The sequence below is a fragment of the Prunus persica genome, chromosome G6 (genome assembly GCF_000346465.2).
Source record: "Prunus persica cultivar Lovell chromosome G6, Prunus_persica_NCBIv2, whole genome shotgun sequence".
NCBI classification, from domain to species: Eukaryota; Viridiplantae; Streptophyta; class Magnoliopsida; order Rosales; family Rosaceae; genus Prunus; species Prunus persica.
The window spans coordinates 22,748,097-22,757,540 of record NC_034014.1 but is presented as its reverse complement, the minus strand read 5'-3'; the positions used below and the strand labels follow the sequence as shown (position 1 = coordinate 22,757,540).

The 9,444-nt window shown below is 37.7% G+C and overlaps 1 protein-coding gene across 2 annotated transcripts; it reads right to left on the bottom strand.

Moving 5' to 3' along the window:
* LOC18774514 (BTB/POZ domain-containing protein NPY5) lies at nt 1,528-7,095 on the bottom strand. 2 transcript variants are annotated; one of them, XM_007204917.2, is made up of 5 exons: nt 6,551-7,095; nt 5,301-6,018; nt 4,449-4,518; nt 2,836-4,002; nt 1,528-2,510 (listed from the first exon to the last, which is right to left on the bottom strand). In XM_007204917.2, the coding sequence occupies exons 2-5, from the start codon at nt 5,360-5,362 to the stop codon at nt 1,923-1,925; spliced, it is 1,887 nt and encodes a 628-aa protein (XP_007204979.1). In that variant the 5' UTR covers nt 5,363-6,018; nt 6,551-7,095; the 3' UTR covers nt 1,528-1,922. The 2 variants fall into 2 exon arrangements, with proteins under 2 accessions (XP_007204979.1, XP_020422077.1); XM_020566488.1 differs by lacking the exon at nt 6,551-7,095 and adding an exon at nt 6,378-6,538.

Here is a 9,444-nt window from a genome sequence, read left to right as displayed (position 1 = left end):
CAAAATGTGAATCGAGTCAAAATTTAAGAACCATTAAACCTAAAAATCCTTTAAAAATTTATAGACGACAGTTGTTGAAAAGGAGAAAAGAAAAAAAAAAGAGGTGAATATTCGATAATGAACTTTTGGAGAGGGGCTTAAGTGGCGGCACTTGGTGGTTGGGCTACACCGCCAAAAGGGATAAAGTAAGCGTGGGCTAAACAAATTAGGCTCTCAGCCTTCCACGGGTTTGATGGAATGGGATGAGTACGACCCATTTAGGTAGAAAATGCCAACATTGTTTTTCTCGTTTCCATATTGGCTTTTTGATTGCGGTGGTCATTGGTCAATAAAGATTTCTTTGTTCGGCTGCAATCACTTTACACTGGGCTCAACCTTCCAGGGCACCAACGGGTCAACATAGAAGAACATGAAAAGTTTAGATGTTTACCAAACCATAGGGACCATCTTGGTCCAAAAAAAGAAAAGAAAAAGGACTATCTTGGTCTTGGCCTCAAGGCGTGTTTTCTTCGGTGCTTCATTGCACCGAGTACGAACAACGGTAATGTTTATATTTAAAGTGGTAGTGTATGTGCTTGGAGTGATAGTGTGTGTAATTACCTTTTGGAGAGTTCTATTTGATATCCAAAAATTGCTCAACAGCAGTCGGAAAAGTGGGGAATGTTGAAGTGAACCAGAAAAGTTGGGGTAAAGTTGGATCTAAATGTTGGCTAGGTAAGCGTTGTATCGTAAGAGGAGTGGTTATGAACCCGGTAGACCATCCCCATTGGGGGTGGTGAAGGGAGGGCCCCAATTGGTAGAAAAAAACCTACAATCCCTTGGGATTATTCTGCACTTGGAAGAAGAAGTAGAAAAAGGAATAAATATAGTGATAATTTGATTCTTCGTCGCCGTAGTAAATAGGCAAGAAAATATAATTTGTTTCTTCGTCTTTACAAAAAATAAATAAAAACAAAAATATGAGTAATTAATGTGACACGTTCACTAAAAAAAAAATCCTTTTGTAGCGAATTATTTATTAAGAAAAATAAATACACTTAACACAAAAGTAAAAAAAGAAATAATAGTAACCTGGTCCCGAGCGTTTACCATTATACCTACAATAATCGGGCATACTATTGCTATCCATAATAGAAAGGAGCAATGGTATTATGCTTGAAGTGGTAATATGCTAGTCCGGCGGTGACTCAAGTTACCACTTCGAGGGAGCAATGTACTAGTCGGATGACGTGAAAGTGCGTTTGCACCAAGTGCAGCACTGCACTGAAGAAAATCCGCTCTCAATGGGGATCGAAAAGAAAAGTTTGAGCTGTTTCACTGACTGATTGGAAGCATTAGGATTTGATCAAAAAGTTGTTGGGCTTAGCTCAATGAACCAAAACTTTTCTATCATGCATGAAGCTTTGGGCCAGGACCAACCAACTTTGGTTACCAAAGGACTGCAATTTTGGGCCAGAAACCACATGGTGGCAGAGGCTAATTTGGCAATTTTCCCTCACTCAAGGACTGGGGTGTATGAGAATGATATTGCACTAAACAATTGCTCTTCTCAGATTAAGAATTAGATGAGTGATAACAATTGCCAATTGACACTGTAGAAAATACAAGCCCAAGGAAGATGTGCAACTACAAGAAGCTTATTTAGATCATAGTACATCAAAACTGTGTCAGTATCTGAGCCCAGTTTAGAACTGAAAACCAACAGATAATCTGGGAACAACAATTAGATAATGAACACCTCTTATAAGAAATGAAATTTCTAGGCTCTTTTGTTACTCTAACAATATGACCTCTTTTGCTCAAAATCCCAGTGGAAAATCAGCTAAAAACATGTCAGTTGATTCTAACTCCTGATGTCAAATACGTGAGATGGAGTTACAGGTCAAGAATGTATACATTTGATCTACTGAACATGCCTGGAACTAAGATACTGAATGCCTCCTACTCCTCGACCGGGTGGATTTTGTTTCTTCTGCATTGGTAGAAGTAGAACCAGGGCTCTCCGATGTGTTAGAACTGGTAATTTCACCATTCCTTTCTTTGCTTGACCAGAGCTTAGAAAATATCTTTTTTGACATGAGCAAACCTTTCATTTTACTGGCAGCAACTTTTTCAGAATTATTTGTAGCACCGTGATTCGCGTTTCTATCATTGCCTACTCCCCGATTCGCATCACCTAACCTTAGAGTAGCAAGCTCCCCTTTTAAAGCTTTGATTTCCTCCGCTGTCGGCACAGCATCCCAGTCCTCTTCTGTGTTGGTTGTAGTGGACCTTGAACTCCCATGAGACCCACCAGGGAGCAAGGCCCTGATGGACCCTTGTAGATCAGGTGTGCTGTTGCCGCCGGATGCTGAAGCCCTAATCTGTTCAAAGAAAAGGACCTGCACAACGACTCTTAAGGGCAGCCGCTCATTTTGTACAGCATGCATGCAGGCATCTGTTGACAACTTCCTGCAATCCATCAATTTGCATATTCTCTTCCTCTCACTCTTGCTGATCCCTGGGTGTTCCTGCACCAACACACAACGTATCGGTTACACAAATGTGTTCAAAACTGAGGAAGTACCCTGCTATATTTGCTTGTACGTAAGTCGCACACATCGACTAGAAATTGCATTTACAAAAATTTAAGTCATGAAACATAATAAACAAAAACTAAACATTTGTATTTTTTATGGTGAGCAATGATTACCGGCAGTTGTGCAGGATGCCTTGGAGAAAAAATATACAAAGAAGTCTCAACAACCAAAAAAAGAAAAAAGAAGAAAGGGAAGAAATGGAGGAGTAAACAAAATGCAATTTGTTAGTTATAGTTACAAAAGTGTCATGACTAACCTTTAGATACATGTCAATGGCACGATAAAGTCCATCATGGGTTGGTCTTGAGAAGTTTGATACCATTTCAGCAAGCCTGACAAACTTTGATGCAGGTAAGTTGGGATCACGTGAAACTTCGGTAAGGTAGCCATCAACCAGTTTTGCCACCTTCACCTTGGAAGTATCTGATAGGAACCTGGGGCTTCTAATCTCCTGGAATTCAGCTTCCATTGAAGGATCAGTTTGAGCACTTCGATCAAGTGTCACAAACTCCTCAATTAGGTTTTGCACTATATCAACTTCATACATCAGTGCTTCCTCAGTTGGGGCTTGAATTAAAAGATCAGAAACTGTAGCCTCATCAAGCTGCTGACCAATTTTGCTAATCAATTCACTTTTTTCCATTTCTCCACATTCTAACGATATTGCTGCTTTTAACAACTTAAGTAAGAAACTGCAAGGGACACTGCCTGCAGGAAGTAAGTGGATTACAGTCTCCACCAATGATCTATTCTTTATGACATCACCACCCTGAATCATACCCTTGCTAAAACCCGATAACCTTCTGGTAGAATATGCCTTTAAGGCTTCCCCTATCACATCACCAGAGAGTTTTCCCTTGGTCTTAATTATATTTATCACCCGCTTGTATAAATCAAGTTGAAGACCACAGAGGTCTTCTACCCACCAGTCTTTTGGAACTACTTGCTGTTTTCCCACACCATTCCAGTGTTCATTCCCATTATCGGATGGTAGCTTTTTTAGGTTATATGTATATGACCATTCCACCTTGGAGGTATCAATGGAAGCCTTGGAAGCTATGGAATCAAGGCAGTGGCTCACCACCTTAACTTCTTCGGACCATGGAAGAAGCGACCTGGTAGTCTGAAGAACAATAATTGAGTCTTTCCAGCTGCGGAAGATGCTAGAGTTTAGGAAGACTTCAACCTTGTAGACAAGGTTTCCTTTCTCAACAGTTTCATACATCTCCAGGTATTCTGCTGCACATCGAGTTGCAACCACATTGTATGCATTGAGAGTGACCGTCATGCCGTAACAGAACTTGGCACATATTTCAAAAGCAGCAGGTCCACCAGGAATATCATGGATGTGGATCTCATCACTGTTTTCATTTGTGGTTGCGACCAGTTTCTGCAGGCGTGCACTCTTGGACAAAAGCGGAAACTACAGAAGCATCAAAGAATATTAGAATGAATGCATTAAGGAGCTTACCAACTAAAAAATTGTTGGTATCCCAAAACCCCATCACTGTGTCTTAATCCAATGCAAGTTTGGCTTGTTTCGTTTGGCAATCAAACAGATGCCATTGCAATGGTTTGAACCCAGCCTTAACTAGGGTGAAGTAAATGACCCAAAGCAATAGTGAAAAATGGGTTTAATAGGATCAAAACCATGTCGCCTTGGAATATAATTAGAGAGAATCACGTGACAGTGTATATCCCTAGTCAGGCAACTCTGAAATTGGAACAAATTGACCCTCTCACCTAGCTGGGTTATGAGTTCAGAAAAGTACATTACTGTCTACCCATCAATCCATATTAAATGTTTAGAAAATAGCAAGCGACTGACCAAAATATAGGATCCTGTTTAAGATCAAACAGATTTTATACCTTGTGCAAATAAAATTTCACATCTCCGACGTTAACAACTAGGTCAGTTGCCAACTCAGTTGCGACGTACCTGTATGCACAAATTTTCACATGTCAACCACAAACTTGACGAAAACTATGCCTTTACTTGAATGAGAATAATATGAGCATACACATAACAAAAATTAGAAATTACATTGGCTTTGTTAAACAGAAAGTTAATACAGAAATCATGTAAATTTTCTTTTAATTTTAACAGACTTCCCTGCCCATAACCTTTTATTTTGACCATAACTTCGCAAATCTAGTTTAGAAAGCTAAAGATTGTTGATCATTAACAGTAAATTATCAACTTTCACGGATGAAATTAATTTCCCTTACCAATGTGGGATGGCACCCAACAAGGAAAAGTAATTTCAGATGGAGCATACAGAATGTATATGTACGTATGCTCATACATACATAAATACATTATAAAGTTGCATACGTATATTATTCCATCCTCAAAGTCAAAACCTTTAATACAATGACACAGTTGAAGTGAAATCTTAGTTCCTCATGTAGCTACACAGACAACAGATCAACGCTTGAAAAAGTCAATGAGTCTAAACACGAACAGGACTATTAAGACATTTTGAATTGTTAACAAATCCATGTTGAGAAAATTAAGGTCAGAACTGTATTATTCACAGTTCTACTTATAACCTTGTGCCTCCACTAAAGCTTTTAAAATTTACATCTGACTTTTTCAGAAAAGTAAATTGATAAATATCTCCCAAACAATGGCGCATATAAATATCAAGGAAAAAGATGAAGAGGGCTAAATATACTAACAAGTTAGCAACTGGGTTACTGGCAAGATTTTATACTCACCTTATATTGTCTCCATCAGTCTGGAAGAAATCAGGTTTGGATCCAAGCTTCATGAACTTCATTTTTGGCAAGGAAGAGATCTGCTGCTATGTTTTCCTTCTTCTTGATTTCTATTAAGCCTGCAAATGTCTTCACCGCCAATTTGATATCAAAGTTCCCCAGAAAATATAAGGAAACCCCCAAAAGTGGTGATTAAACAGCTGAATATCTTGGATGTTCAAGGTAAAAAAGAATAGATCTTTGGAAACTTTGGTGTTCTTCTTAGTATGACCGAATCTTTCCCACAAACCAAGGCTAAAGAAACTAAGAGTAAATGGGATCAAGTGATTTTTAACAAATTGTTCACTTGAATGATAAGAGACCAAAAGGAGAGGTTGCTTCCTGAAATGGCTACACAACCCAAGGACCCCGGAGAAACAGGGCCAGCTCAGGAGACATAAGCCATTACCAACTGACCATCCCAAACATATATAATTCTCAAAGCCAGAAGAAGAAAAAAAAAAAACCCCCCACTTGCTTAAAACTGCCACCACCGCCCTTGCCTTATTTGTTTATCCTTCTCATTCTATGTATTTGCCTTCTCAGTTCCTTGTTTTGTCTTTCCAAAGGGTCAAAAACTACCAAGACCTTTTTCTGGCCCACAAAGTTTCAGAACCCGAAACCCACAATCCTCATTCCTCTACAGAAATATTCCTTCCTCGCTTTGAAGTTAGAACACCTGCAATAGCAAAACAACATATCTCGATCTTAGTTGAATTAACCAACAAAAAAGCATCAATTTTTGGGGTGTACAAGCGAGCATCAGTATCAAATACCAACACGTTTGTCTCTAACCACAAGTGGAACTGAAAGACTATCAGATTTAGAACTCAGAATTTGACACAGAATCAAACCCGAGAACATCCCATGTCGTTTACCAAATAAAGCATTGAAATTCCACCCAAAGCAACACATGCTGTCATGCACAGGTTGAATACGCAAACCAAATACATACCCTTCTGCCATATATTACAATAAATGCAAGAAAATCTAGCACAGCCGAAGATCAAAATAAACAAGGAAGAACCAAAAACCCACCTCAAATGAAGACCAGAGAGACCAAATTGAGCAAAAAATTCTCAACTTTCAGAAACTAAATGACAGTATGAAGCATAATAAAGCATTAAGCAAACAAAGAACGGAGGAGATAAGGAGAGAAAAGTATGTATTCAATCCAAAGCTAAGAGATTTAGAGAGTCTGAAGAACCCACCTTAAAAATGTAGGAGCGGAAGCACTGGTTTCTCCTTGTTCAAATCATTTTGGTAAAGTACCAGGAATCAATCTCAGTGGCACAAACAAACAAACACAATGTGTAGAGACACTGCATGAGATGAAAGCACGATATCCTTAGAGAACCCCACAAAGCTAATAGCCCAGAAAGAGACCACCCATAAAAAGATGAGCTGTTTGCTTATCTTTGACAGCCACCAGAGCTACACAAAACACAAAAAGCCAAGCTCAGTCTGCTACCACTTCCCACTCTCTCTCTCTCTCTCTCTCTCTCTCTCTCTCTCTTGTAACCCCCTTTTGAATCAGCACCACCGCCCCCACCAACACATCATTTTCCGTTCCCGACACGTCTAAATCAAACGGTTAAATATGGAACCATACCACTTTTATTTTTATTTTTTATTTTTATTTCAAGGAAAACATAACCAGTAACAAGAACTTATAAATGGTCAAAGATTGAGCTTTTCTTATAACATATTCTTCGCTTGGTACGCGAAAGTTCAAAATAATACTCTTTTTCGTTTTGTTCTTTGGCTTTAAAAAGGCTTTGAAATGTTTTTGAAGTGGTATTTAGCTTTCACTTAAATAAATAAAAAATTATATTTAGAGAAATTATTGAGTGATACCGAATAAGTGGAAACAAATTGAGTGAACACAATTTAGGTACGGTCTTAGGAGTAGGCAATGGGATTTAGATTTTCATGTGTTTACTATCACATAGGTATTAGCACTAAGAAATTATTCGTATTCCTAACTTTCATTGCATTTATTAACACATCAAGAATCAAAACGTATGTGAGTTCTGCATAAAAATTCAGAAATTAGATTAATTAAGGATATTCTCTATCTCATTTTGACCTTTCCTTAGTGTAACTTGCATCCCTTTCTTCTTCAACGTGAAAAAGAAAGAAAAGGATTATAATAAATAAAATAAAATAAAAAGCCTCATAGCAACTTGGTGGATGTATATAGCAACTTATTTGTGTACATTTAACTATTTGTTTTCTTTATAGACTATAATTATATGTCTCACTTACCTTCATTCCTATTCATGTGTGGCTATTATTAAATTTCCCATTCAGTGAATGCGCTTGAAATCACAATGCCAATTGATGCCATTGCTGCTGGTTTGCTGATTCAATGAACCAAGAACATAACATTAACTGAAGTCAGTCTTGTATTCTGCAAACATCTGATAGCTAGGATTATCTCCATTGTTTATTGTCTGGTCCAATCAAAATCATGGACATTTCTATTCTACTCTTTATAGTGGACAATACAAATTGGTGACCAGAACGTTTTTTTTCCTTTATCCAATCTTTTTTGATTCCCTCCACCTTTGCTCACATGCAATGCTCCAAATCCACTTCTCCAATGTCACTAAGAAAAAAGAACCAAACTTTTATTCAGTCACTTGGGTTAATTTTATCATATTGTCCTCGAAACACATCTCGATAATAATGCTTCAATAACTTATTACTTTTACTTTGCATCGAGAATCTAATAACCTGCAAACAACTTCTTTTTTAATTTTTTAAAAATTATTTTCTATATCTTTGTAATTTAGCACACCTGCTCATATACAGCACATCAGAGAGATTTTAATATCAAATGTGAAAGTTTGCATCTTTATTAAGATCTATGAAGAAGAAGATCTATATGTGCAACAAAATTTGGGTCACAATCTTAGGAAAGATCTTGTACATGAGAATTGGTCGGATTTGAGACAAGCATTAGATGGTTTAGTCAAAAGGGTTACATAATCCCACATTGCAAAATCAGGTCCTGCAATCTGCCTAGCTAGCTAAGTTTGGACTTGTCAATGGCATACCACAGAAAAATTTGCAGGGATGTGCCCCACAATTGAAGAAGATAGGGGAAACATTGTGGATGCCAATCGGACATGGATTGGCCTTTGTGAACTTTGTCCCATACCATGTGGTCTTGCTAGTTGAGCTTCTCTGCCCAACATTATCTAATTGTTACTTTTCTTCTTTCTCTGATAAAATTATATTTCCTTTCAGCATGATGCAAAGTTCCCCAGTCTAGGGCAAGGGACCACTTCCTTAACCCTATTTATGGATCTTGTTTCCTGTCTGTTTGATTGACAGAGTTCAATATTCATCTTCATGTAGATGATAGTGACTTTCCAGATTCTGTAACAACTAGATAATTTTAACACTAGGGTTTCGAGTGGAGACATATGATCCTCAAGCATATGAAATTTCTGGTTCAAAAGCAACCAAATGAAAGCAGAGATGAACTGCACTTACAACTCATCACAGGGCTTGTATTATTTGCAGACAACATAACAAAAGAAGGAAGCTTTATGTGAATTGAGGTAATTATGGCAGGGCACATGGGAAGAGATTCTCATACTAATTTGTGTTAATGGCATTGGAAACTCAATTATCATATACTATTGTGAGGACCATATGGACTCATTATGATAGTTGCTGTGATCTCATGACAATATAACTTTAATTATTTGGAAAAATCTTCCTGACATTCTTTACAAAATTATCAACATGATCGTCACTGATCTGTGTGATTATTACTTTGTTGCTGAAATCTTTTCCAAAATTCGTTTTAATATTGTAATGAACTAAAGCTGTTCCATGAAGCCGTCCTAGCTAGATGATAAAACCAGACCTGCCAAGATTAGGCAACATACAAATTGCAGTTAGAAAACGAAAAGTTCAATTCATGCCAACTAGTTTGTTGTTGTTGACCCCAAAAAGATGAAATTAGAATCTTTCCCTGTTGGCTGTTGCAATTCAGGCCTCTCTCTCTCTCTCTCTGTTTGGTTTAGGATGTCTTTTTGGTGTGATGCTTGTTGAGCACATCATTTAGGAACAACTTTTATTTCATTAG